Source organism: Capronia epimyces, assembly GCF_000585565.1.
Source record: "Capronia epimyces CBS 606.96 chromosome Unknown aczIQ-supercont1.3, whole genome shotgun sequence".
Lineage (NCBI taxonomy): Eukaryota > Fungi > Ascomycota > Eurotiomycetes > Chaetothyriales > Herpotrichiellaceae > Capronia > Capronia epimyces.
Genome location: NW_006912906.1, coordinates 1,416,575 through 1,443,996, shown reverse-complemented (window position 1 = coordinate 1,443,996; position 27,422 = coordinate 1,416,575). Strand labels below are relative to the sequence as shown.

General features: G+C 53.9%; 12 protein-coding genes across 12 annotated transcripts; 3 read left to right on the top strand and 9 right to left on the bottom strand.

The window, feature by feature from the left end:
* Positions 1–2,053: 2,053 nt before the first annotated feature.
* On the bottom strand, positions 2,054–3,514 carry A1O3_03786 (uncharacterized protein; the record flags this gene model as incomplete). The annotated part of the gene is made up of 5 exons (XM_007733921.1): positions 2,054–2,422; positions 2,499–2,648; positions 2,776–2,901; positions 3,002–3,260; positions 3,414–3,514. 5 exons carry the CDS (start codon positions 3,512–3,514, stop codon positions 2,054–2,056), a joined length of 1,005 nt encoding a protein of 334 aa, XP_007732111.1.
* Positions 3,515–4,752: 1,238 nt separating this feature from the next.
* On the bottom strand, positions 4,753–5,139 carry A1O3_03785 (uncharacterized protein; the record flags this gene model as incomplete). Its single annotated transcript, XM_007733920.1, has 1 exon — positions 4,753–5,139. The coding sequence occupies one exon, from the start codon at positions 5,137–5,139 to the stop codon at positions 4,753–4,755; it is 387 nt and encodes a 128-aa protein (XP_007732110.1).
* A 1,170-nt stretch (positions 5,140–6,309) lies between these two features.
* Positions 6,310–7,047, bottom strand: A1O3_03784 (uncharacterized protein; the record flags this gene model as incomplete). The annotated part of the gene is made up of 1 exon (XM_007733919.1): positions 6,310–7,047. The coding sequence occupies one exon, from the start codon at positions 7,045–7,047 to the stop codon at positions 6,310–6,312; it is 738 nt and encodes a 245-aa protein (XP_007732109.1).
* Positions 7,048–8,468: 1,421 nt separating this feature from the next.
* Positions 8,469–9,638, top strand: A1O3_03783 (uncharacterized protein; the record flags this gene model as incomplete). The annotated part of the gene is made up of 1 exon (XM_007733918.1): positions 8,469–9,638. The coding sequence occupies one exon, from the start codon at positions 8,469–8,471 to the stop codon at positions 9,636–9,638; it is 1,170 nt and encodes a 389-aa protein (XP_007732108.1).
* Positions 9,639–9,925: 287 nt separating this feature from the next.
* Positions 9,926–11,041, bottom strand: A1O3_03782 (uncharacterized protein; the record flags this gene model as incomplete). Its single annotated transcript, XM_007733917.1, has 1 exon — positions 9,926–11,041. The coding sequence occupies one exon, from the start codon at positions 11,039–11,041 to the stop codon at positions 9,926–9,928; it is 1,116 nt and encodes a 371-aa protein (XP_007732107.1).
* Positions 11,042–12,073: 1,032 nt separating this feature from the next.
* On the bottom strand, positions 12,074–13,805 carry A1O3_03781 (protein arginine N-methyltransferase 3; the record flags this gene model as incomplete). The annotated part of the gene is made up of 2 exons (XM_007733916.1): positions 12,074–13,482; positions 13,556–13,805. The coding sequence occupies 2 exons, from the start codon at positions 13,803–13,805 to the stop codon at positions 12,074–12,076; spliced, it is 1,659 nt and encodes a 552-aa protein (XP_007732106.1).
* Positions 13,806–14,669: 864 nt separating this feature from the next.
* A1O3_03780 (uncharacterized protein) lies at positions 14,670–15,719 on the bottom strand (the record flags this gene model as incomplete). The annotated part of the gene is made up of 2 exons (XM_007733915.1): positions 14,670–14,822; positions 14,901–15,719. The coding sequence occupies 2 exons, from the start codon at positions 15,717–15,719 to the stop codon at positions 14,670–14,672; spliced, it is 972 nt and encodes a 323-aa protein (XP_007732105.1).
* Positions 15,720–16,682: 963 nt separating this feature from the next.
* A1O3_03779 (uncharacterized protein) lies at positions 16,683–18,014 on the bottom strand (the record flags this gene model as incomplete). Its single annotated transcript, XM_007733914.1, has 1 exon — positions 16,683–18,014. The coding sequence occupies one exon, from the start codon at positions 18,012–18,014 to the stop codon at positions 16,683–16,685; it is 1,332 nt and encodes a 443-aa protein (XP_007732104.1).
* A 1,157-nt stretch (positions 18,015–19,171) lies between these two features.
* Positions 19,172–21,496, bottom strand: A1O3_03778 (uncharacterized protein; the record flags this gene model as incomplete). Its single annotated transcript, XM_007733913.1, has 7 exons — positions 19,172–19,393; positions 19,543–19,774; positions 19,841–20,023; positions 20,188–20,857; positions 20,952–21,069; positions 21,190–21,416; positions 21,475–21,496. The coding sequence occupies 7 exons, from the start codon at positions 21,494–21,496 to the stop codon at positions 19,172–19,174; spliced, it is 1,674 nt and encodes a 557-aa protein (XP_007732103.1).
* A 1,265-nt stretch (positions 21,497–22,761) lies between these two features.
* On the bottom strand, positions 22,762–23,646 carry A1O3_03777 (uncharacterized protein; the record flags this gene model as incomplete). The annotated part of the gene is made up of 1 exon (XM_007733912.1): positions 22,762–23,646. One exon carries the CDS (start codon positions 23,644–23,646, stop codon positions 22,762–22,764), a length of 885 nt encoding a protein of 294 aa, XP_007732102.1.
* A 670-nt stretch (positions 23,647–24,316) lies between these two features.
* On the top strand, positions 24,317–24,916 carry A1O3_03776 (uncharacterized protein; the record flags this gene model as incomplete). The annotated part of the gene is made up of 3 exons (XM_007733911.1): positions 24,317–24,446; positions 24,628–24,677; positions 24,746–24,916. The coding sequence occupies 3 exons, from the start codon at positions 24,317–24,319 to the stop codon at positions 24,914–24,916; spliced, it is 351 nt and encodes a 116-aa protein (XP_007732101.1).
* Positions 24,917–25,837: 921 nt separating this feature from the next.
* A1O3_03775 (uncharacterized protein) lies at positions 25,838–27,203 on the top strand (the record flags this gene model as incomplete). The annotated part of the gene is made up of 2 exons (XM_007733910.1): positions 25,838–25,986; positions 26,039–27,203. The coding sequence occupies 2 exons, from the start codon at positions 25,838–25,840 to the stop codon at positions 27,201–27,203; spliced, it is 1,314 nt and encodes a 437-aa protein (XP_007732100.1).
* Between the last annotated feature and the right edge of the window lie 219 nt (positions 27,204–27,422).

Sequence of the window (27,422 nt, the reverse complement as noted above, 5' to 3'; positions counted from 1 at the left end):
TGTCGTCGTGACTGTCGTCGTGACTGTCGTCGTGACTGTCGTCGTGACTGTCGTCGTGACTGTCGTCGTGACTGTCGTCGTGACTGTCGTCGTGGTTGCGGCATTCTAGACATCTGGCCGGCTTATCCTCCACACCTTCGCCGAGGAAAACCTTCCGACAGAGGGTAGTAGTCTCCTCGAGATCACATCCCACTCTTTCAATATAGTTGGATCCGAAAACGACAGTGATCATCTGCGCAACGAGATCATCACCAATAATATCGATACTACGGTCGTCGCGAGTGGTTTCTGCGTTCAGCTTGTAGGTGTGTTCGGCCGCTTCTTTGAATGCATCGACTGTAGTGGAAGGGCCGAGTCTCGAGTACTCGAGAATGTTGGGTTCGATGCGAATAGTAAAGCCGGCCGAAGACTTGCTTTCTGGATGCGAGGACCATGTTGGCCACTGGAAGGTCGATCGGCCCATGGTGAGATGGCGAATCATGGAGGAGGATATGCGAGAAGATGGTTGGGATGTTCGGGCTGGTTGATGGAGGCTCAGATATTGCAGGGCAGAGGGCAGAGATACGCCAGGGAAAACATCAGAGATGCTCTTTGATTTCTTGGAAGGACTTCTTGAAGCTCGTCGCTGGGCCATGTCAAACTAGAGGGAAGGAGATGATCAGGGAAAATCGGTGAGGGAAGAAGAGATATGTCACTCGATGAATTGATGAGCAACTCGATGGATCGAGAGCATGCAGAAAGGAAAAGAAAAGAAGGAGGAGGGAGTAGGGCAACATATATAGTCCTCAGGGAAGAAAAGAGCGTTCCTGAGGACCTCGCTGTGCAGTGACAAACCAACATGTACCATAGTGCCGCGAGTCACAGTCACAAACCTTGTCTTGGGGCATTCATGAGAACCTCGGTGTGGTGGTGACAAGCGCCAAGCGGAAATCCAGTAGATGTACCATGGAACTGCGATTCACTGGTCGCCACGCACAAGCACAAGCACAGGCGTATGCCAGGTTGCGGTTTGCCAATTTGTCGACTTAGATATCTGTTGGGCACCGGTACCATTTCATCTTGTGATACTAGTATATAGTACACGTGCTGGTTAGGTATCTAGGAATAGAGTGCACCCACCACCCATTGAAGTCTGGGAGATAGGAGGTAAGAGAGAAAGAGATATATATCTGTATATGTTCACACTGACCACTGACCACTGATGCATCATCCAGCGAGGACGAGGACTGGCGATTACAGGCTAACTAAGCAATCTTGATCTTGAGCATCAGCAACTGGTTGGAAACTATCGACATGGCATTGTGTTCAAGCACAAGGTAATGCAGGTACAAGGTACGAGGGACGGTGATTAGCAATCATGCTGTTGCAGCGCTGATAAGGTGTAAATCGTGGCGCTTGAAAGGCGCCCTACGGAGGTTATTTAGGCGTTGGGGAATGCTACAGATAAATAATAGATAAGAAAACATGTAAGAAAATAATACAGTATTCTCAGAGACAGTTAGGCGCCTAGCCTGGCCTGGGAGTCAGTTGAGGCGACTCCAGTGTTGAGGCCATAGCCCTGGGCAGTAGTAATAGGTGCAAGGCATCGAATGAGCCGCGCCGAGACGAGACGAAGAATGCGGCGGATAGTCACCGACCCGGACGATGATACGACTCTCCTTTGGTTCAACACGATGTTGGCCCGTCAGGCACGCTTCCTCGACCTGAAATCGTGATCTGAAGCCAGACGGGTCCTCGAGAAGTTCGCTTAGGATCGGTATCTAGCGCCAGGTGGGCAGACCTGGTTTGAGAAGACCGTGGCGTCCTACTGAATGGCTTGCAAGGGAGGAGAAGGCCTTGTTGGAATGTGACAAATCTTTGACATTGATTCATTTGCATAGATAGATCTCCGTCAGTACTAGCGCCATCGCCAATCGATGTTTCCTTTATTCTAAAGATATCTCTCCCGGTCCTTTGTGTCGAAGCCTGCTCTTCTTCTAACAAGAGTGTGGGCAATGTTATAGGTCATTATCGGACACTCAACCTTCCTGAAGCCAGTCACACCGGTCCACTCTCACCGCCCTTCCTTGTTCGAGATCAAATCAAAGCAGAAACCGAATGCTTGAATGATATCGGACGGGTTGAGCATTGCCAGCCAGGCACGGATGCCCAAGAAACCACCCTGGTAGCTGAGGGGGCGTAGAGGATGATATTCCTGGGTAGGTTCCCAGACCCCATCTCCATCCCCATCCCCATCGCTCACTGACTTGGTAGTATGCCTGATCCTGTAAGGCTGGATCGAGTAGGCATACCAGAAGAAGACGGACAAAGGCACCATCAGAACGCAGATGATCAGGGACTGTATGCCCAGGTAAAGATCGGCATAGGTGAGCTTGGAATTTGGCTTGAGAACATTTTGGGATCGCAGCCCCCACCAGACGATCTATTGTGTATCAAGTCAGCCGTTGTCCAGAACGAGACTGTCGAAGAATGGGGACTGTCTCCCACACAGGACATACCTGTAGCACGAAGGTGAAGAAGACAGGGAGTTTGAAAGCCAGAAGCTTGGACATTGCCTTGTGAGCTTTGAGGTGCGCCACAAACACCTTGTAGAAGTTGATGTTGGAAAGCACCGATACAGTGACAGCGAACGACTTGATGAGGTCCAGCTAGGAATTGCATCAGCTACTGATTGACAAAGGGATTGATGGAACGGCTGGTGCAGGATTCTCAGGGGCCAATTCAAGCCTCCATCTCAACCACACCCAGGCAGATGGTTTACTGGTCGGGACTTACCCAGAAGTGTGCAAAGTACGGCTTGCTGCTCTCCAGACAGTAGACCTTGGCCGCCTGAGTGATGCAGGCCGCGACCGCAGCCACAAGAGCCACGGGCATGTATTGGAAGACGGCGAGATATCGTCTCTATTTGGACGGATTGTTAGCATCGATCCACCTTTTTTCTTCCTCTTTTTATGTCCGAAGAATCCGCAGGGGGCAAGCCTCGAGAGGGCAAGCATCGTACCTTGTACCAAGTGTGGCCAGGGAGAGGGCCATTGGCAGCCTTGCGGCCCTTCTGAGGCACGGCCATGGAGCTGAGGTGCATGTCGCGGCGGTCGCTGGTGGGCCAGACGAGATCATTCATCAGCAGGAAGAAGGTTGCCAGTGCGATGGCCTGGTACACGTCGATCCATGGCATGATGTACACATAGGCATTGGGGAAACAGATGGACAAGAAGGAAATGCAGGCGTAAAGAGGGAGCAGTAGGCCGATTCTCATGATCCTTCACGACACCACGTTGTTAGCCTAAGAGTTCACGACCGTTTTGAAACCACACCGAACAGAACGGAACAGTAATCAACTGGTAGGATCGAAGGGGAGAGGAATGTGTCAGGGCCCTTGGGCGTATACCCAAGGACAATAGTATAGTACGTACTTGATCTGCTCGCTGGGTCTGCTGAGGTGGATGCCATGCAGGAACAGAAATGACAAGATACAGACGAGGGTGAAGGCGGCGCAGGCCCCCGACAGGATCATGTTGAAGTGGTAAAAGCTGAATGAGCCGACGGCGTTCTCGGTCGCATCTATTATATGGTAATGGTAGATCCTCAAGTCAGCTACGCGGTACAGATGAAGCCTGGCACTGAGAAGATGGATTGTTTCTTACCTTGATGCAAGGGAGAGGGCATCGGACACGTGTGGTTTTTGGAGCCATCGTGGTGGAAGATACCCATGTCGTGTTGCAGACTGGAGGGAGGAAGTTATGCTCATGTGCTGTGCGAATGAAGATGTAGCTGGGGTTGGGGTCCAGGTATGCAGGATACAGTATATATATACCGTATAACTATATGGTGTAGGTCGACGGTAGAGAGAGGTGGGTTGAGATGCAATATGCAATGAATGGCCAAGATAAACACTGTTGGGAGGAGGAACTACAGGTCTATATAGACAGAGCTTCTACTCTTGGACCACGCATATAGAGACCCATCCTCGCAGGGGGGAGACTTCAAACCCTGAATCTAACGGTGAGGCGTCCAATGTGATCGACAAAATTAAGTGGGAGGCCTCAGCCTCATGAATTGCCTAGATAGGTAGTCGCATTATGGTGTATTGGATTCGGTAAGGCTCCCCAGCTGAAGGAGGCTGCGTAGTGCGTCCCTGGTGCGTAGTATCCACGTACCTACTACACTTTAGTGGTGGGGGGATGGGGCTTAAGGGCTTAGAGTCCCCTAAGCCTTCAGGCTGAGGAGACTCCTAAGGCTTAGGAAGGCTTAATACCACCAGGCTGAAAACTTTAACCGCTAACTCGAGGAGTATTCCGTACTCCGTACTTTGTAGGTACTTCAGTAGGTAAGGCGGATCCCAACGTCGGCGAAAAACGTGTCGGAGTCCATTAGGCCGAGATGGGAAGACGTCTAGGGGCCTAACGGTCTTCCATGGACGTGAATTCTCCTATCACCTGCTACCTCATGACTCCACAGGCCGATCTCCTCGCGAAACTAACCCTATATGGTTCGCCTCGCAGTCCTCAGCCATATAACTCCGTACTCCCGTACTCTACCAGCTTCTAATTAGCATTTGCCGCCCCTTTCTCCTCCAGAGATCTGGAGTTGAGAAGCCAACTATAGATGTGGCATGCAGTGGCTTACCGTTGCGGTCGAGCGTTATAGGAACGAGAACACAGCAGTCTAAGACACCATTGCCAGGGCTAAGGCCCCAATGTTGGACAGACGACTGTGCAGGCTCGTCCAGCTAGAGGGGGGTGTAGGAACGGATCACGTCAGCACATCGTAAAAGATCAGGTTGTCCAGGCTGTAGAAGATAGATGCACCCTTGTAGAATTCCACGCCGTACGACGTGAGAATGGTGTCCGAAAACAGCTGCTCTACAACAAAACACTGCAACTTTAACGTCACACTGATCGTGGCGGTGAGCTTGTTCGCGGAACTAACTCGATCGGTCCCTATCTGCGAATCTCGAACACTGCCCTGGAGGCGGTCTGGGGCATAGGTGACTGTTTCCGCGAACGGCGACATGCCGGGAGTCTCGTCGAGGGTCACACTGTCGACAACATATTGGCTGAAGACGGGTACTCCTACCACCCCTGGGTCGGCATGGCTGCCGCTGGGTATGGTCGTCGTATTTCCAATGTAGACCAGCATGAGATCTCCTCTATCCTCTATCCTCTATCCTCGTATGCGGGAGCAAAACTGACCCAGCCCGCCGCCACGTGTCGAATGCCTGCCTTGGCAGAACTTGCAGGGTTTGGATCGCACCCTCGGCCCCGTAATCTATCCCGTGGTTGCTGGCCACAGTCACGACGTCGATTTTCAGATCGCGTATCGCCTTGGCTGCGTCGGCTGAGGCTTTGAGCGCAACGAGCTTCTCGGCCGGGTGCCGTGCCGTGGTGAGCGATACTTCAATGAGATTGATGAAGGCCAAGTTGGCATTGCGGAGATGACTGTACACATCTTCAGTCAGGCTCGGCGCTTCGGCTCAGAGTGCTGTTGAGAATCAGATCTCCTGCTGCAAAAACTGTGACGGACATGTTCGCCCACGACGTTTCTGGTTTTGTGGGTTGCTTGCAGGAATGTCACGTCTACGCAACGGTTGAGTGTCAAGTCAAAGCGGCGAGGGATTGGCGCGGCAGGCCTGCCCGATCGAGGGCGGCTCGCTGCAGCAGTTTTACGCAGCCATCTCACCAACATTTGAATACACAGTCCTGGACAGAGTTCCTGCAAGACAGCATTCCCTCTGACGCCTTGCCCAACTGCCGTCTTATCATTTCCAGGTCATGTACTCCGTATTTACGGTCGTGTGTAATCATTACCTTACCCATCAATGATCAGGACAAACTGCCATCTACGCAGAGTAACAGTGGCACAATGCGTCGAGCAACCATCTTCCGTCTCCCTTCTTCACCCATTACAGCTAACACCTTCCAGCTACGAACACGTCTTAAAATTGCCTTCTTTCCGAGCTTAACAGCCTACCAGGCTCACGTGCATTATGCACTCGCGGTCTTGGAGTTCTAGCCGCCCTCCTCGTACGCGAACCATCCCTGCGCCCGGCCCCGACTACATCTTCCCATGAAGTGACAGCCTGGATGAATACTACTATCCGTACTATTGCCGCATAGATTGACGTGCTCCTTTCCACATAATCCACGTTTCGACGCGTCAGTTGCAAGAGAAGGAGTGAGGGAAGTTGCCATTGTTTATTCGTGGCGCATATACATCCCTGCCAAACTGCCGGGAACACTACTGCACGAACATCTCGTACATCTATACACTATTGTTGCCGCGGCTGGCTTCTGGCAGGCTCATCTCTCTCTACAGACGGAGTGACTTATCGCCCGCCTCCAAGATGTACTCCCAAACGTCTGCCTTGACGATTTGATCTGTTCCCACGGGCGATTGAGGAGGCTCTTCCCCGTCAAACTGGTACAGCGCAAGCCCGACCGGTAGCTGCCCTGGTTCTTGATACTCCAACAACCCGTTGACATTCTTATACTTGACCACGCCCCGGAATCCCGGCAATGTGTTGTATTTCTCGTCCAGTGCAGCCCAGGTGGAGTCATCGGCGTCACGGGTCTGTATGCTCAGAATATATTTCGGTTGGGTCGACTTTCCAGTTGCATCGTCAATTTTGCCAACCGTCTCGTAACTGCGCAGCGCGGCATACCAACAGCTGAAGGCGCTGCCTATGGACCCATCTGCTTCTGGAGGTAATTGTTTAGAGACCCGGGGCATGTCGATGAACTGTTTGCTCGTCAACCAGTCCAAATCGCTCAGCTTAACCAAGGCAAGGTACACCCAGTGCGAGTCGGCAATGCTTCTGAGCGTGGCATCCGATGTAGACCGATCGGCGAACTTAGGATCGAAATATGGATCGGTTGCGGGATCGAGGTTCTTGTATCGGAGAACGAGGCCGCCATGCCCGTGAGCGTTGAGCACGTCATCCTTGTGCTCATCGTACCAGTCGTCGAGAAGCGAAAGAGGCAGTGCCTTGTTCATCACGCTGGTCGTCACCCATAGAACCCCTCCACCTGGAGCGGAAGTTGAAGACATTTCTGACAGATGACGAGTACGGTATGGTTGGGTCTTGCTGACTGATTGCGATCACAGTGGAAGTGAACAGGACAGTCCTGCTGTTGACCTGAAAACCACTGTCGAAAGTTGCAGAGTGAGTCTCGTTCGGGCTTGGGCTTGGGCTTGGGCTTGGGCTTGGGCTTTCGGTCTGAAGGCGGACTATTTATTCGGACAACAGTCACTGTACGGATCCCAGTCCAGTCACCGGAGTGACATACAACGACTTTTTTAGGCCTTTGCCATGCCCTCTTTTGACCGCTGTCATAGGTCTTGGACAGAATATACCCACCTACCAACTACACTACGGTACTACGTACGTAGTACGAGTACTAACTGCACACCGATGTGTGGCTTACGTGAAGCGGTACGTACGTACATGGAATTGATTACCAACAAACCAAGTTATCCTTGGTCCCTGTCAACAAGATGAAGCTTGACATATCCACATGGAGTGTTGCCAGCTCATCGTTGCGTCGGTAGCACCCCCATCGCGGCGGATAGCGCTCACTCGAGCGTGCAGTAGTTGTAGTAGTACACATACTAGGACCCGAAGAGTCGATTGTCGACTGACCGACCGACCCGCCGTGTCTTCAGTATCTCCAGCGTGCCGAGCACTCGGGACCTCGCAGCGCAGCGCAGCACCTCAAGAGAGGGAATAGGAATATATCGGATAAATCTTTCTCCGTTCCGCTAGGAATATCTCCCTGCGTACCAGACCATTCCGCCTTCTCTTGGAATGTCGACACAAGCGGAAACCCCATTGTCTCCTGTTAGTCCTTACACTGTCCTGTAACATCCCTCAAAGCAATCAACGTATTGTCTTCGTTCGGCAGTTTCAAGACGACTCTACACCGCACGGCATATTGTGGTCTGCCACTACAACCACCAATCACAGCTCCTGCTCAACCTCTCACTATCCTCCTCTCTCTGAGCCGAGCCGATACTACAGCTTTTTGACGCGATGAAGATAATTGACATTGGCGACGACACAAGAAATGCGGCGATCGAAAAACTGACGGCTGACTCCCCCCTCTCCCGCAAGACGCCAAGGCCAAAGGGCGCATTTTGGGCTGCGGAGGAGCTATCTAGAGCGTCCAGCACGCATTTGTCCGCGGGCTTCATTTGATATACGCCTCCTTTCCGTGGAAGACCGCGAATAGGCGAGCCAGCATTGATCCAGCTCATGTTCCTGGACATTCCTACTCGAGTTGCTGTGGAGCATTGAACGTACCGCGAAGAACCGAAACGAATATAAGGCACAAGGCAGCAGTACTGGAAGTAGTCGATGAGTAATCTGAGAGACACAACTACGTATAAAGCAAAACCTCTGATCAATACTGACTCAAGAAGCTGCCCCTGTGGACGTCTGTGGTCTGATTTCGACATAATTGATCTTCATCATGCCTCGCCCTCGCCCCCGTCGCCTACAGCATATCCAGGGCATTGGAGTTGACCAGATGGGCAACCTCGCGGACGCCTCTGACCGCGACTATCTCCGCCTGGAGAATCTCGACGTCGACATCCCGCCGGACCCGGATGCCGTCGCCTATACGGAGCAAGCGCTCCACCTTGACGGATGCAACAGCTATCTCCCATTTACCGGCAAAGCGCATTTACGCGACGTTGCAGCCAAACATGTAACCCAGATTTCCGGGGTGGAATACTCTGGCGAACGCAACTGCACCATCGCTGCGGGAGGACTGTCCGGCATCCTCAACGTGCTCCTGGCCACGATCGAGGAGGGCGATGAAGTGATCATAACGGACCCCATCTACCGCGGCCTGATCAATCGGGTCCTTCTCGCAGGAGGGGTACCGAAATTCGTCCCATTCACATTTCAGCCCGGTGGCGAATGGAAATTGGATGGCCATGCGCTCCGGTCCGCCATCACCGATCGAACAACAGCAATGCTGCTCATGTCGCCTTCCATGCCAACCGGCGGTTATTTCGATCAAGATGACTGGCATCTCGTGTCGGAATTATGTGTGTCGCACGATCTTTTGCTCATCCTGGACTCGGCCATGGAGCGGCTCGTCTTCGACAATCGTCCCATCGTCCATCCCGCAAGCTTTCCGGGCATGGCGGAGCGCACCGTCACCGTGGGATCCTCTGCGAAGGAGCTGAGGATGATTGGCTGGCGAGTCGGTTGGATCGTAGCACCGGAAGCTCTCATGGGAGACATCGCCGCCGTCTCGATGGCGAACGTGGTCGTCCCAGTGGGTATTGCACAGGAGGCCGTGGCCATTGCGTTGGAGCGGTCGGCTGTGACCATGCCACAGTACGTGACGGAGCTTCAGGCGCGACGAGATCTCATCGTCGAGGAATTGGCCGGTCTTCCGGTCGCAGTTCCTGCTGGGGGATGGAGTCTTTTGATCCGAGTGAGTGACTTTGGCATCGATGGGGATACGGCCTCAAAGCGACTCTTGGACCAGGGCATCTGTGCTACCTCTATGGCCGGCTGGGGAGGTGCCCAGGCTGGACAATACATTCGATTCGTCTTCTCGAATGAACCTCTGGATCGCTTGAGAGGGATCGGCGCGAAAGTGCGCAGAGCTCTTGGGGTATTATAGGAGGACCCTGAGCCTTGACCTAGAGTATTCGAACCTACTGAACCTACTGAACCTACTGAACCTACTGAACCTACTGAGCCTACAGTACCTAATTATCCAACTCAGAATTGTTACGTTCAAACTTGATGTGCAAGGCAGGTTCGATCTCAGTTCAAGTTCAGTATATAGGTCAGGTTCAGTAAAAAGGTCAGGTAGGTACCTAGGTAGGGACCAAGACATCTGACATCGTCTCGTCCAAGGGTTAGGGTTAGGGTTACTACAGTATGGATTGGATGATTTGTATGTACCTAGACAAAATCAATCCAAACCCACCACTTCATCCATCTGAACCCCTCTTCGACCTTGCCTATCTGGGCCTGCGTATTGTTTGGTTCAGCATCAGCACCACCAGCATCAGCACCAGCATCGGCATCAGCACCACCACCACCCCCCTTCCCGTCCGAATCCCCAAACGTCCTCTCCACCAGCACGGACTGCACATCAACGGATGCAATTCGATCCCTCCAGCCGTCTTCGGCCACCGCCTCCTCCCAGAACTGGCGCCAGCTATGCTCGTTGTGGCGGTACCGCATGCGGCCGCTTCGGCTGCGTGGATAGTCTCCGGCGCGGACGTTGGCCGTCTGTGCGCCGAGGATCAGGGCACGTCGTGGGTGGTTCTGGTTCTGGGTTGGAATAGCGGCACTGGCACTGGCAGTGGTTCTCCATTTCGATCTCGATTTCAACAACCTCAAACACCGCCGCGCCAGGACCTTCTGCTCATCCAGCCCGAACAGATGAAACACCGCCGTGCAGTGCAGGATGGCGACGCGGCCGTCGCAACGGCGGCTGAGCTCGCTGGTTTCGGAGAAATCAAACACGTCCGCGGGGGCGATGAAGTGGGCGTTGCGCGAGAACCTGTCCTGGTCGCCGAAGAGCGTGTAGCCGATATCGATGAATTCCGGGTTCAGGTCGGCTCCGTAGAGTCGACGCACGTCGGCGCCGTCGTAGATGAGTTTGCGGAGGTCTTGGCCGAGACAGCAGCCTAAGTCGAGAAAGATCCAGTCATCGTCAATGTCATTGTCATTGTCATTGCCGTCGTTGGTGTCATTGTTGGTGTCATCGTTGGAGTCGTGGGCAGTGTTGGTGTTGGCCAACGCCGGCAATATCTCACTCCCATATAGCGGATGGCTAGCCAGATCGAGTTCCAAGAACCGCCAACGACCCAGACACGGGTACGGGTACGAGGCGTAGGCGCGGTCGCGCACGGTGGTGATGTGTTCCTTTTGCTCGGCGGGCGCGATGCCCGAGTATTCGGCCAGCAGGGCGGAAATGGCCGACGGCACGGCCTTGAGCGTCGGTTGGTACAGGTGGATTGGGGTGGTGTGTTTGGAAGAGGCGAGGAGGTTGGGGGGCGTGGATGACATTTTGCCGAGTAGGTCTCAGACGGTCTGGTAGAGTTGAGATCTGGTCCGTGGTCCGAGGTCTGACTCTGAGATAGCGTCAGGGTCAGGGTCAGGGTCAGGTCAGGTAGAAGATCAGGCCGTGCCTGAAGATAGGGTGGGTGGTTGAAGATTCAAGATTCGATGCGGATGCAATCAGGTAGAAGGCGGAGTGTACTGCGGATGTGGTCAGGTAGATGATATTATGATATTGTGCTGCGCTCTGCTCTTCTCTGCTGTGTACTCTGTGCCGTACCTTTCACTCTTGCACTTACTGTACCTTAAGGTACGGAGGTAGTACAGTACTCATTCTACAATCCTGCGAATCTCGAGTTATGAGTGAGTGATGGGACGGGATAATGGTGTGATTGATCCAATGTGTGGTGTGTACGGCGTACGGATATCATGCCAACCCCGCCCTCTCTCCGTCTCCGTCTCCGTCTCCCTTCCGGTCCCTCTCCTCTCCCTCTCGGCCCCGGTCTCGGCCTTAAGCCCCGGTCTCCACGCCGCTGACTCCAAACTCCTGCAGGCACTGACTTAAAATGCATCAAGCAAGACTTGGGATATCATAGCACCCACGCCGAGTCTTGCGAGTAGATAGATCCTGTACCATCACTACTCACTCCTCACTCATCACTTCTTCTATGGTACTAACTGATCACTACTCACTCTACACTCCTCACTCCTTACTTCTACTCCTTACTTCTACTCCTTACTACTCACTCCTATAGTCTAAACACTTGTCCTTATCCAGTCAAGGGGAGACAGACATCAATCTGCTGAAGAATGCTTTTTTGAACGCGCAAGAGCTGGTTGGACACCCATAATAATGCCCATCCTATATCGACGTAATGTAAGCATCTGCCCAAAAATGAGCCAATCCCGTTTCAGAACCAAATTAACATTGGCGTATTCACTGGGGTATGACATGACTTTGTAATTTGCTAGCCGACATTTCTCTCTCTGTCGACGATTCGCTTCACCATCTGCGGCGATTTATGTTCGGAAGCATGCCCCTCAATCAAGTACCCACATCTGCCTCTTGACCTCTTGCTTTCCACTTCCTTGTGCATTGGCCCACGACACCTCAATCTCCAACGACCGTTCTTGCCCTTGCTTCCTCACGTACTTGACCTCGCCCGACAGGTCTTCACCCGCGCGGAACTCATCCTTTGGATCCTTGATCAGCATGATCACCTGCTGCCAGTGCGTGGCTTCGGAATACGGCCCTGTCGAGAAGGCCACGAGACCCTTCTGTTTGGCTTCGGCGGCCGTCATGCCTGGTTTGAAGCCCGCCTCCGCCTCGGTTCGAGACTGGCCGAAGATGATGTCGAACCACACCACGAATCCCTCGAGCACTCGAAACCCTTCCTTCCACGTCGTCGTAAACGGCTGGGTGAATGTCAAGTCCTCCACCTTGGTCGTATGTAGGTCGAGTTCCAGGAACACGCAGCTCTCGGCAGCAAGCTCCTTCTCGTCTGCCACGCGAACCACCACTTCTTCATGCGCCCGCTCCAGCATGGCCGTCATGTCGAAGCCGTAGACGTCGCGCCAGAAATCGATGTGCGACGCTTTGAGGTCCGAGTCGGCGAGTGGCACGATCCGCAGCGTCGCATGAGACGGAACCATCAGCCCGTCAGGGGCCAGGTACTTGTCCCGCGCGTAGATGACCGAGTCAAGCATGGATTCGTACAGCAGGCCGTATCCCATCCACTCGCTCACGATCAGGTCCACTTGGGGCACGGGTAGGGTGACTTCTTCGATCTTTCCTCGCAGACACTTGACCGTCGATTGCAGCCCGTTCTGGAACACATGCTCGCGTGCTTTGTCGATGATGTCCGAATTGTCCACCGCAATGACCAATTTGGCCCCGGCCTTGGCGCAGAACATGGACAAGATCCCGGTTCCGCAGCCGACATCGAGCACCACCTTGTCTTTGAACAGGTCTTTGTGGTCGTAGATGAAGTCGCGGTATGCGTCAGTTCGGATCCGGTCTTTGATCATGGCTTCGTGAATCCCGTTGTACGAATACGACTTGAAATAGTCGTTGTCCAAAGACCCTCCCACCAGATTGCTCGAGAGTTTCGGTTGGCTCGGTCGCACGCTGTTCGGTTCTGTGGTCACATCTGACGAGTCGAGTCGTTCCAGCATCGCCTTTTGCACTTCTTCCCTGTACGCGGTGAAGTGCGACTGCAAATTGGCCAGCTGTTCTCGAAGCTGGTCGACTTCGCTGGACGGTCCGACGCTGCCAGCCTCCTCAAACACATCGTCCAGACTGTACAGCAGCGCATCGTTGTCCAGAGCCGGCTTGAGATATTTGTCGTCATCAAACTTTGAACTGGACGAGACGTCGGGCTGGGGGTTGCCAGCCTGGACTTCCGATCGGATGTAGTTGACGAGTTTGATGAGTCCGAGGAAATCAAGATCTAGGCAAAGACAGGGGACATTAGCTCTGCTGGCGTGAGATTGAGATGGCATAAGCCATGCTAGAATATTCACCAAAGTCTTGCCTTAGTTTCCAGATATCGAAGCCATGGTGCTCTCGGCAATAAGACAGCATGCTCTTAGCATCGGGGAAGATTTGCTTGTCAAACAGCGACAAGACCGAGATAGACTCCTCATCTGGCTCCAAGTCCTCCCACCCGTCATCGTCCCTGGTGTCGAGAGGATCTGATATAGAGGAGGACGAGGAGGAGTCACTGACATGGTCCTGTTGCCGTTGCCGTTCCTGTTCCTGTTGGGCTGACATGGCGGTGGACTGACGTTCTCGCTACTATGTGACCAATGCGGTCACGATCAGAAGATCGAGAAGGCTGAGTGAGGCGAGGGCAAGACCGAAGGGAAGTTGGAGTTGGAGTTGAACTTCGCAAAGTCAAACTCGAACTCGAATTCGATGCGGACAAAAGACAAAATTCGACACCCTGAGACGCCAAGGCTACGGTGGGCAACAGGCCCGAATGCGCAGATTAGATATCAAGCCTCACCAACACCAACACCAACACCAACACCACCAGCACTGGTAGAAACCACACCTCTAGGCACTCTATTCCCGCCCTCTCGCATCGCATCATCATCGTCCACACAGATCTTTATCTATGGCCCTTCTCTCACCTCTCACGCTGCCCCAGACATGAGACATGGATTGTCGACCCACCCATAACAAACCGCCAAAAACAAACCACCAAGAAACAAAAACTTTTGCCTACAAACTCCTCGAGCGGAGGTTGTAGGGAAGTGAACCTGTTAATTACAGGTTTTTCGAGATTGTGTTGTATTGATTGATTGAATATCCACCACTTGTACGTCGAAGTTGAACATGAGACTCTTTCTAAACGCTTAGTGCGCAACCCGTTTGTTGTCTCTTTTTTCAAGCCACTGCGCCGTCGGACCGGAGGAGGACGAGGGATTTGGCGAATTGTGAAATGAAAGTGCGGCAGTATAAATTATCAAGTGTCAACAATCAGAAACTAAATACACCACGCCCCTTGTGTCGGAGCCTTGTGTTGGAGCCTCGTGGCTGGAAGGAGCCCGAGGCTGTGAAATTCAACGTCGTAGCAATTTGTGTAGGTACCTACTACCTATTTGCCTACCTACCTACCTACTACCTACTTACCTACTCCAGGTGGAATCGTCTATTGGCCTCCTCGTCCGTCGGCTGGGTGATGCGCCCGGTCATTTCGTACTCGGCCGCGTCGATTTCCGCTTTCGAGGGCATGCGGTACATTTCCGGCCAGTTGGTCGGGACTTCGACTCCCGCAAGATCTTCCTACAATACAATACGCGAGGTCAGAAAAGGGCTAGGACTATTTCTACCGGAGTATCAAGTGGGTTAGTGAGCACTCACTCTCACAGTCAGCTCTGGACGGTCCCGGTCCCTGTACTCGGTCTCGGTCTCGGTTTCGGTCTCGTCGTGCGTGGCCGTGTTTCTATTCTCGCCGAACCGGGCGGGCAATTCGACGGCGCGTTCTCGCAGGATGCGCTGCTCGACGATACTGTTGTAGCCGGCACCCCCGACGCCCGTTTCCACGTAGCCCCTCGCGGCGTTTTCGTAGGCCAGTCTGTTCTCGCGAGCCACGCGGGCGTCCTCGGCTCTCTGGTCCGGAGCATTGGGATCCCACGGCTGGGTCAGATGCAGCTGGTCGACATAGAACGGCCTGCCGTCGGTCTGGAGCTGCCGCCAGAGCTCGCGCACCTCTGCGTTGTTCGGGAGCCGCCGGTCGACGATGGGTTCGGTGTCGGCATCGTCCTCGGTCCCCGCCTGCCACATGGCTGGATAGTAGTCGGAGCTGGTGGGCATGGCGACCGCGGCCCAATGGTCTAGTCGGTCTGGGTCTCCCTCGTTCCGATATCGTGCCTGAGACGTCGGCGTCATTGGCCGCTCCGACGGCTTGTACGCCGTCGACCACACCGTGAACCCGGCCGGTGTCATGTCGTCGTAGCAGCGTTGGCACACCTTGTCGGTGTCGAGATATGTCATGGTGCCGTCGGTCTGGCGGAAAAAACCTAGTCTCTTCGGCATCCCGCGCGTCTTCGTCTTGTCCGCGTGTGGACACGAATGTTGCGGTCCGCTGAGCTTGGTACTGACGTACTCGGCCGTCCCGGGCGTCTTTGCCGCGCGTTGGAACTCGTCTTCGATCTGCTGCTCGTAGCGGTTGAGGGTCATGTGGGCTGGGCCGCCACAACGAGGACAGCTGGGATAGTTCTGGACGTATAGGGTTCTAGAGGTATAGTTCTAGAGCGTATAGGGTCCTGGGTCCTGTTTTGTGGGAGTTTCAGGAATCGAATGGGCCAAAAAGATCGAGGCCCCAGGGAGTAGTCGAGGATTGAAACTTGAATATCCAGGAATGGACGGGACAGGACAAGACGAGACGAGACGAGGCATCCACTTCCCCTCCTCCCGCCCCATGCATAGTCACCGTGACTGATGCCCAGAAGGGCTGACAATGAATTACCCTAACCCTATCAGAAAGGCTGAGCTGACAAGGCACTGGCACTGGCACTGGCACTACAGACCCGGGCTCTGTCCACCAGTTATAACTCGACACATCAACAACGAGCTTATGTACTTACTCACTTGACACCGACAGTGAGCCGGCACAGGCTGGCTTATGTACTTACTCACTCCGACGCCCACACGGACTGTGAGCAGAGCAGGCACAGGCTAGGGAGAGAGGACAGGGGGGCAAGGGGGCCAAAGGGGCCAAAGTAAGCAAGCAAGCGAGATATATGTACAGAACTCGGTACGGAGTACAGTACAGACCAATCCTGGACCATTCGTATATGCCTGCATCTGTATCTGTATCTACACCCAGTACTGTACCATAGCAGCACATCCAGACAGGTAGGCATACATACTGTAAATACAAAGAACCAGTTGATCCTATAGCAATGCCAGAGTCAGATATCATATCCGAGGGCCAGTTCGCAATCAACAATCAGCACTCAATGTCAGACTGCCTCGGACTCAGGCCCGCTGGAACTGTACTGTATACGGCTGGTGTGTTGACCTTTCGAGATGTAGACAAGAGATACCGGACCACCGTGACGAATAACCATAACCGTCAGGTATTAGGTATTGGGTATACGGACCCTGCGATGAACAACCATAACCCTCAAGGATTAGGTATTAGGTATTCGGGCCAGGATCACTACCACCAGCACTTTTGATCCAAGTTTCTACTTCGGCCCTGAAATCCGGTTCATACAGCCAAGTCAAGTCGAACTCCTGCGGTGCCACCACCTCCACCTCTTCGTGTTCGTGTTCCTTCTGGGCCGGTTTCGGCAGTCTCCTCAAGTCGATCTGCTTATTCAATTCTAGGACCTTGTTGATCCGGTCCTGTCGATAGTCCTGCCAGAAGGCCAAGGCAGGTTCGAATCCCACCACACCACCACTGCCACTGCCACCGTCACCGCCACTACCACCACCACCACCACCACCACCATTGCCTGTGCTCGCCGCCAACAGTAGGGAAAACATGTAGACGTCCTCGAACGCCTGATTGATGCCCTGCCCGGCGCTCGGGGGGATCGCGTGAGCGGCATCGCCCAGGATAACGACCCGTCGGTTCTCGGACGCCCAGGCGTCCAGTTTGGGGATGACGTAGAATGGCCAGACGTTGACCTTGTCGTGAGGAATGTCCTGCGTGGCCGTGACGCCAACCTCTCCAAACGCCTCGGCATCTTCTCGAAGGAACTTGACCAGCCCGTCCTTGTCTGCGAGGAAACGGTCCCAGCCGTCTCGAGTGAGCTCTGCCATGCGCCTCTGCTTGCCGATGAACAGTTCCGAGCCGTCGACCTTCTGCGGGGCCATGACAAAGGCACCCTTCTCTTTGTTTTTCGACACAATCGTCAGCGGGTGAGTGATCTTTGCAAAGGGCTTCGCCCCTGTGACTTGACTCGCCGGCACCGCGGCTGAGATGCCGACCATGCCGGTGAATTTCGGCGTCAGCGCGGGATACAGGTATTTGCGAACAGACGAATGGATGCCGTCGGCGCCAACTAGCCACGAAGCGCGAGACACGGTGCCGTCGGTAGATTCCCAGACCACTTGAGCGGCAGTCTCCTCGACAACGCGAGAATACTTTCGACCGTATTTGACCGGGATGCCTCTTGACTGGATCTCGGACAAGAGAATTTCGATGAGTTCGTGCCGGTAGATCCGGCTCGCTTGATACCCGTACTTTTCCAGGCCGCCGAATTCGTACGTCTCGATCACTTCGCCCGAGACTTGCTGCATCTCTAAAAGGTCGAAGTTGAAGCCACGGTCGTGGACGTGCCGATACAGACCGAGGGCATCGAGGACCTTCAATGCGTTGGGTGATAGCATCACGGCGCCGCCAATGTTGAGAGGAGCAGGCCGCGACTCGTATACTGTGGCTCGGATGCCCTGCTGGTCCAGAGCCAGGGCTAGTGTCAAGCCCGACAAGCCAGCTCCGATGATTGCGACTTGGTCCGCCATTGCGATTGATGCGCGGTTGAGCGAGGATTGTTTTTGTATATGCAGATAGGACTCAGGCTTCGCTGCTTCCGACCAGACCGATTATGTCTGTTGGATTTCAATGTCAACCCCCCGTCTTAAGAGGTTGTCGATGGCAACCCGGATGGTTGAGATAGAGTAGTGATAGTAGTAGTACCTTTCGTGGGATAACGAGTTCTGTAGTGGTAGTACCTTTCGTCGGATAGAGTTGCGGAAAGTGCCCCTCACGCACATGCGTATGCAGTCAGGGTTCCTGTTCCTAGGCTAGCAGGCTAACCGTTTCGTTTCACTTCACCGAATTCCAGGAGCAAAGAGGAAACCTGGGGTACCTTAGCCAGTCGATGGCCTCTGCCAGGTCATCCCATCCCAGCCCATTTATATGTAAGGGAAGATAGTGTAAATATTAGGCAGATCAGAGATCAGGCGGGAAGCGTCGTCGGCCGTAAGCGGTCAAGGTTACGTAGGACTGCATGGGATCGGCCGAGTAGAGAGCCGAGTCGGCTCAACGAGGCCGCCATCGTCACATCACGTCACGTCATGTCTCACGTCCATATCCATGTCCATGTCGGCGCGGCAGCACCAAGCCCTAGTACAAATACAAGTACGTAGGACATATTCGTGGCCGTATATTAGATCTTCTCCTTCTCGTTCATTTGTAATCGTCATAGTCATAGGCGGGGGAGATGGAAACAGGAGGTTCTGGGGGAGAGAGAGAAAGAGGAAAGAGTCGATGGCTTAAGGTTGCTCAGGTCAAAGAGCTAAGGCCAAGCCTCAGGCGCGTTTCAAGGGGTAGCTAAGTAAGCCGTGCAACCACTGTCGCAGGTGCAGGGTGGGAGGCGCCGGGGTATGTACGGAGTGCTATGCATGGATCTGGCAGACTGGCCTTAGGCCTACAATGACTATATCGTTATGGCATTGGGGAGCAGAGTAAACCATGCCCTAGCATACGCAGCACGTAACACGCAAACCATGACTTCGCATACGCAACATGCAACACGCAAACATCAAAGCTGTTGCGGAGATTCGGCTATCTGCATCTGAGGGTTAGGGTTAAGCTCGGAGAAAGCTGATGCCCTGGCTGTGTCTGTGTCTGTGTCTGTGTCTGTGTCTGTGTCTGTGTATGTGTCTGTGTCTGCAGTCTAACCCATCTCGTTGACCGGGCCATGGGTTTCCATCTTCAAGAGCACAAACAAATCATGTCTCGCCCACCAGCTTCTCAGCCGCTTCCCCCAGATATACACGGGGACAGCGAGCAGGGACAAGAAGACCGAGGTACCGCCGAAGACGTACATGATTTGCTGAGGCCCGCTGGAAGTCACCCAGTCGTTTGCGAAATTCGAGAGGCCGTAGAACATGAAGTTCTAACGTAGCGTAGCACAGTGAGTTAAGTCCACGCCAGCCGGAGTGAGAAAGAACGAGAGAGGAAGAGAGAGAAAGTAGAGGCAGTGAGGTGAGAAACAATCCAGAGAAACAATCTAGAGCAAAAGCAAAAGCAAACCAACCCACTCACCTTGAAGAGCATGTTCATGACAAAGATTTCATTGCTCTGACTGCGGAACGAGTCGAGCCCGTACGACAAGGTCGAGAAGATTCCAATCAGGACGCCTACCATCATCACGCCCTGGAGGAAAGCACACAGCTCGGCCGGAGAGCCGATCGACATGGTGTAGCCGAAGAGAAACATGCCGAGGCCGCAGGCAATGCAGGCGGGGATCATAAACACCAGCCGAAACTCAGGCTCGCTGGGACGGGAACGGGAATCTGTCAGTGCGGGCACAATCCGAACCATCAGAAAACCAACCACATACTAGACACCCTTGTTCTTCCGCGTGAGATACTTGATCACGTAGTCACCGGTGAATCCGCAGGCGAGAGAGCCAATGAGGCCTCCGACAAACGGCCCGGCACCGAGGTACCCAATATGAGCGGCGTCGAAGTTCCACGGTGGACCGGAGAAGATGCCAGACATGATGATGGCCGATCCGACATACCTGTCAGGCATTCCGAGTGTCAGCGAGTTCGCTCCCACGCCAGGAGAAGGCGAAGAAAAGAAAAGGAAAGGAAAACGACAAGAATAAGAACAATTTTCAAACGAGAACATGAACAAGAACAATTTTCGACCGGATTTCTTCCATCCACATCCAGCCTTTCTTACCAGCTGTTCAACAGGCCAGAAGCAATGACGGCATAGCATCCGGCCGGATTGAGGAGGGTCAGAAACGGGCCGGCCAGGTATTTGAAGATGCTATCGTGCGAATAGACGCCAGTCCAGATAGCCAGCTCTTGCACAAACGTCTTCTTCTTGGGTACGGTTACGGTGGTGGTGTCATGGTCGCCCTGACCGGGCTCGCCAACCGTCTCCTTGTGAGCATGTTCAATGATGGCCAATTCTTCGAGTTTCTCGTCCCCGTCCCGGTTCAGATCGGTATCGTAGCGGCTGTCTCGCATGTACGTTGTCTCCGGACAGAACAGGAACATGAGAATAAATTGCACGACGAGGAAGATCTGGAACAGATGGAAAAGCCAGAGCCAGCCGAGGCTCTGGAAGACCTGGCCGCAAATGATGGATGCTAGGCTGGAGGCGGAATTGAGGATGAAGTTGATGACGGCGATCCGCAGGCCTCGCTGATGCACAAAATACATGTCTCCCACACTGGCTACAATGAGGGACTCGAAGGCCGAGGTCGAGAAGCCTTGAATGACCCGCGCGGCCAGGAGGTAGTTGTAGGAGATCTTGGACTGGCCAATCGCCGTACCGATGATGTCGAAGAGCGTCGAGACCAGAAAGACTGGTCTCTTGCCGTATTTACGACTGAATGCGCACACTGCAGCCTCACAGTCAGAGTCATCGTGACCACTGAGAGAAAGAGAGAGAGAGAGAGTGTGTGTGTGTGTGTGTAGAGTCGCGGGGGCACAAACCAAAAGGTCCAGAGCATCCAGCAGCCAGCAGATTGTATCCGGACACCAAGACAACCGCGGTCAATGATTTGTCAATCTGCAAGGACATGGAGAAATAGGAGGCATTTAGCAGCGGCCCCTGTCAAGGATGGTGGTTAGTAGATACTCATAGAACGTAACATCAAGGATTGTGGTTGCACATAGAACGTAACACACAGAGAGAACAAGCATGACGGGACGGGGTCTTCTCTTCACTGACGTTGGTTCCAGCGTTGAGCATGGCGCCAAAGCAAAGAATGGCGACCAGCACCTCTTTCTTCCACATGGGCCAGTTCAAAGGGTCGTTGGGGTCCTCGCTAGGTTGAGGCGACAGCACAATATGAGCATCCCTGCCTTTGCCGTGCTTCAGACCCGAGGTGATGGCTTCGGCATGAGCGGCCTCGTCATTCAACAAGACCGTGCCCGGCACATGGCCCAGTTTTGTATCTGAGTGGTGCTGCGTCAGCGTAGAGACTAGGGAATGGAAGGGGGGAGGAGTGTGTACCCTCGAGGATGCCGAGCCCCATCCTGCTGGTGCTGGTGCTGGTGCTGGCGCTTGTGATCACAGTGCAGTGTCGATGTCGAGTCCTGCAAGCTTGCCCGAGAGCAGTGGTAGTGGTGTGAGAAGTTGGGAGTCTCTCAATGGGCCAGGACTCAGGAAGGTAGGTCGCCTAAATCCGTCCAGGTCTGGGGAAGGATAGATATAACTAGTGGTAGTGTTTCCACTAGTACTCCGTACTTATTCTCGTAGCCTGAAACCCCGCAATGGCTGGATCTGGATAAGGATGTTTGAACTTTACCTCGTCAGGCCAGGGCCGGTAACGGCACGCTGAAGGTCATGTCACGCGGTCGAGGTTACCACTTACCGTGAAAGAAAGGGGTTTGAAACACATCTCCAACTACCTAACTACAGCACCCCGGCACTCACTCGCCCGGGGCCTGTGGGGAATGGCGCCCGCGTGGAAGGGGGAATAACCCCAGCGGTCGAAGTCTGGGGTCGGTGCTGCTCCGGGGAGCCAAGACCGGCAGATGTATGGAAACACAACTGCCGTTAAGGGGAGAGGAATCCCTGACCCCGGCCGTGATGAGATGAAGCGTCGAAGGTGCGAGAGCAACGTCCTCAGTTTTATGCACGGGTCCAGCTTGGTTTGGTCTCTCTCAGACCGGTCCTGGTGCTTCTTAGATGGGCACGGGGGCATGTGAGGTGAGTAATGTCTTCCACGGGACAACCAGACGAGGAGCCGTATCCGTACCCGTATATAGATTGAGTAGATATACGGGAGTATACGGAGTATGTACATGTGTGGGGTAGGGGCCTGGGCCTGAGCCTCGCGTGACACTTTCCCCAGTTGAAATTTGCAGAGAAGGTCGGGGATCCTAAGGCTTAGACCGTCACCACTTCCTGTTGGGGCAGCAGCGACAGTGGCGTGGACTTCGGCCACAATGCTTCTAGTAAAGGCTTAGACTCGGCCTGGGCATGGACCTCGAGGGACCACAGTGGCTGTCTTGTCCTCGTGTTGCTGGTGAGTGTGAGCCCCGGCCCCGCGATGGGTCTTCACCCCGCTCCGTTGACCGTTTGCTGCTGAATTGAATTGGAGGACAAGACTCGCTCGCTGCCATGAAGGTGGTTGTCTCTGCAGACCAATGACGCCGACACATTGCGCGACCGGACCAAGGTTCATGATGCGACTTTCAGCTCGTAATACTTCAGTCAACGCTTCAGTAAAGCAAGGCTCCTCTTTTCCCCTTCCAAAAATTCATGCAACTCCCGATCAGCCGTGCCGAACACCGGCTATGCCATAGCACAGGTCCCTCCAATCCAACACCCAGTGTCCTCGACCAGCACGTTGATTTGGGACAAGTGCCCCATTGCCCTGCCCTGGTAGACGACGACGCTTTCTCCTGAACGAGCCAACCCATTCGTAGCCAGGGCACGCGAAAGAGCAGCAGCAGCAATCCCCGTCGCTGCGTCTTCTGGGTATCCCGAAGCCCTTGGGAATTGTCGAGCCTCGATCTTGGTGGGCCCCAGACCGTTCCCATGCTGCACCACAGCATATGGGTAGAGGCCCGTGGAGCCAAGCTGGTCACAGAGATCTTTGACCTTTTCGAAATCCGGGTCCAGACTATTGAGCGTCGCGGCACTCTTCAACGGAATCACCGTCTTGACGCGGCTGGTGCAGGCGTTCTGGATCGCCCACGGCCCCAGATGAGACGAGTCGACCCTCAGCACTGACAAGATTTGTGCGATGAGCCTTTCGTCCTGGACATCCTCTAAAGTCCCTTTGGGCTGTGACACGGACACTGACACCATTTCTCCGGTGGTGTTTGCATTCGCAACCCTGTCACGGCGGGTACTGACCAGCCCTGACTTGGTCATAAACTTGATCTCGGTTTCGGTCTCGGTCACAAGTCCAAGACGATGCATGATCCAGCCTGTCCCGACTGTGGCGTGCCCGCACATTTCCATTTCGTGGCCAGGAACAAAAAATCTCAGACTGAAGTCAGCCCCAGATCCCTCCTCGGCGGGAAACACGAAGACGCTTTCTCTTTCATAGCGGCGAGCCACATCTCTCATCTCCGAGTCCTTCAGCCCTGTGGCATCCAGAACAATGGGCGCAAGGTTGCCTCCTCGGCCTTCCGCTGTGAAGACATTGACTAGGTGGATGTCTCGGTCCATGATTCAGGCCTGATGGGATCTCGCATGTGCAAAACGAAAGATTCTGCGAACCAGCTTCGCGCGTCGTTTGCCGTATTGTCGTTCAAGGCTGACTAATGCTGGTCGCTGTCCGCCTTGTGACAAGGTTGCACTCACCTCCTGACCCTAAGCCTTGTCTGTAGCAACCTGCCCAAGGCTTTGGTACTTACATTAGAGCCTCTGTTTTCCATCCATGACTCGCAGCCAGGCGTACAGGTATTTTTGACCACACATAAGGCACTTTGTTGTTTAGCTCCAATCAGTTTGCCGGGCAACTGCAACTGCAACTGCAGCCACCGAAATGTAAAGTAGAGAGCTCCCAACATCAACCATTGAGATAGATTGCTCGGCCGTATGATGGAATTGAGCCTACAACGTTCGTGCGATGGTTGTTGTTCACAAGTAGCGACGATGATGAGCAAGAAGCCAACTCAATGCCGCAATTCGGAATCTCCAAAGCATCCGTAAATCCTCTTACATAAGCCCGGAATCTGCCGAACTGCGATGCCGGCCACAGCAGCCGTGCTTTTGGCTCTCGATCTAGATTTATAAACTGTTCTCTACTTCATCGTGTTTTATCCACTTTAGTCAAGACGAGAAAGACGCGTTCAAGCAACGCACAGAACTCCAGCTATCAGTATCAGCATCAGCCATGGCGCCTAAGGGGCCCTACAAGCTAGTGACAGTGAATACTGTGCCGGAACGCGCAAAGAGACTAATTGGCCGAGTCGTGGAGGATCTCAAAGAGCAATATACCATTCAACATGTGGCGAATTGCGAGAGTAAGTCTATGCTTCGTCATTTACATTTCACGGGTGGTGGTGGTGGTGTGTGGCGTTCTGGGTCACCAACTCCAGCCCACACAGACAAGACGTGAATTCACCCAAGGCCTTGTCGCAAGGCGTTGTGGTCAAATGAGGGATTCATTGTTGAATGAGGCCTACTAACGCACTGTTTCTACAGCTATAGATGCAGTGGAGGCGACTGTGAAAGAGATTCAGCCGGATGTACTGGTACGTCGAGATGCCCAGATATGGATATAAGGATGGATGGACATGACCTGATGTGATGTGACGCCTAGTTCTGTGCCTCGATGTGGACGCCCGAGGAGAGTGCACGCATTCAACAAATAGCCAGGACCAATGTCCCGGGAATCAAGACGCATGCTATTCCTCAAGGACTGCAGGTAGAGAAGGGGCCGGATGGAGTTGTTGAGTACCTGAAGGAGCATATTCCCCAGATCCTTGCGTAGGGGAGGCGACTGGATAGCTGTTTCTGGCGCCATGTTCCTTTGCTTTGGAAGCTGAGAGTGCATCAGCCGCTGCCGCATCTAGCCCAGGGGGCAGCTCAAGCGATTGAAGACGCTGGTGTGTTGTCCGTGGTTCTGTCCCAACTTCCTCTCAGACCCACACCTGCGATATCAACAAGGCATTGAGGTTCTATAAAAAGGTACGAAAGGGGGGTGCAGAGACGCTCGTGGAGTTGGCGGCTGCCAGAGGACGAGCAATGCATATTTGGGTGAAGGTGAGGCCAAGCAGGAACGAGACAGACAATTCGCAGCTCCCAAGCAAGGGAAGGGGCCGATTCCGAGGACCTGGTCAAGGCTGAGAGGAGGCCGGGTGATGGGTTGTTGAACCTCGACTCGACTCACAGGAATGGGATCAGCTCTTGGACAGTAAGGGAGGGATCGATCATACCTAGGCTCATCTCGAAGTGTTAAAGGACGTTGTCTAGTTCTGCGGCATGTTACAGACAGAAGTAGGACGGACATACCTTGGTACCTTGGGCATCTCACGGAAGAAAGGAATTTGCGTCAGACAGACTATTTTTCCAGCATGTCACACGTTATTGGCCGTTTTGGGTCGCTGCCATGCCACATTGTTTCAGTCTGACATCTGACACTGAAATTCCAATGTCGACGTCATGCAAAGGTTTGTTCTGTCCACCATGTCGACCGTCTTTCTGGTCGACGAGAGACCGAGATCCCTCCCAATGTAACAAATTGATCGCGAGTACTACCAGGTACGATTGAATGCAACCTCTCTCAAGACTTGCTCGCCTATCTGGAGCCCCTTCAGCTTACTTTCTTCAAGCCCGGATTGCAACATCGCTTGCGCCCGCCACAGACCGAACTTTCATACCTCACACTCTGCTGCCTCATGGCTGGCGAGGCATGAAGCGGTCGACCAACACCAACACCAAAGCCCGGGTCAAGCTTCCAGATTACTGTGATGTCGAGCCACGCCGCGATGCCAGTGGCAAGGCGATATGGCCTGCTCCAGAAGCTGCGATGGAGGGAGCCAGGGCATTCATAAAGGAATGGTAGATTGAGTTCCTCCACTCCGAGTCAGGAATCCGAGTCTGACGAACATAGCGCAGCAAGTGGCAAGAAGGCTCTGATTGTACCGGATAAAGACGCGGATGGCCTGTCGTCGGGAGTCATCATGCACCGAACACTGACGGCCCTGGGGCTCGACCCAACCCTCATAGACGTGCACCTAGTTCAAAAGGGCTCCAATGTCCACGTCGAGCCCGAACGCGCAGCCATGGCTCGCAAAAACCCAGATTATATCTTTGTCCTGGACCAAGGCTCCATGGCAGCGCCTCCAGTGGTTGATTCACTGGCCACCAAGTCACTGATCATTGATCATCATTTGAGCGACCTCTTTCCAGAGCGGGCCCAGGTGGTATCTGCATGCCATTATCCTCCAGTGTCGACCACGTCCCTACTCACATACGAGATCTGTAAGACGCTTGCGCCCGAGATCGCCTCATCCGGCGCCTACCTCGCTTGTATCGGCACGCACGGAGATCTGGGGAACACACTCAAATGGGCACCGCCATTCCCGGACATGAAGGACACGTTCAAGATGTACACGAAGAAATCCATCAACGATGCGGTATCGCTGATCAACGCGCCTCGGCGGACAGCAAAATACGACGTCATCACGGCATGGACGGCGCTGCTCAACTCCACCGACCCCAAAGATCTATTGAGTAACGGCCGTCTGCAGACTGCTCGGGTGGAAATCAACGCAGAAGTCGAACTGAACACCCACACGCCTCCGAAATTCAGCGCCGACGGCCGAATTGCCGTCCTCCGCATCCACACGCCTGCTCAAGTCCACCCCGTCATCGCGACCCGCTGGGCTGGCCACTTGAACTCCAAGGCCCTGGAGATAGTGGTCTGCGCAAACTCTGGATACCTGCCTGGCATGGTCAACTTCTCGTGCCGGATCGCGCGATGTGCCAGGGCGAGAGACCCGCCTGTCAATATCATCGACAGTTTAAAAGCCGCCGCTGCTCTTTCGACTGACGGACTGGTGGACAGACTAGGAGAAAGCTTCGCCAGGGGCCATAAAGAGGCGAGCGGCGGCGTCGTGCCCGTCGACGCTTTCGAAGAGTTGATGCTGCTGCTCAGGGTCGGCGAGAAGCCGGAGAAGACGGACGGCCCGGACGAGCCCAGGCCAAAGAGGCTCAAGACCATCGAGAAAAGTCCGCAAAAGAACACCATTGCCAACTATTTTCGGAAGCCTTGATCCTGTCAAATGTAAATGTTCCATGTTCTCTATCAAACGGTCGCAGGGGGAGCGCATACTATATAGAATAGTATAGCATAAACCGGCCTTCTGGGTAAAGGGCAAGGGTGGGAATGCCTCAGTTTGACAGAACCACGTGCTTGGATTGTCTGTTACCAACACAGCGGCTTCAAGCCTCAAGAGTTGGAAGACCTTATGAGACAACCACGCGACCAGGAC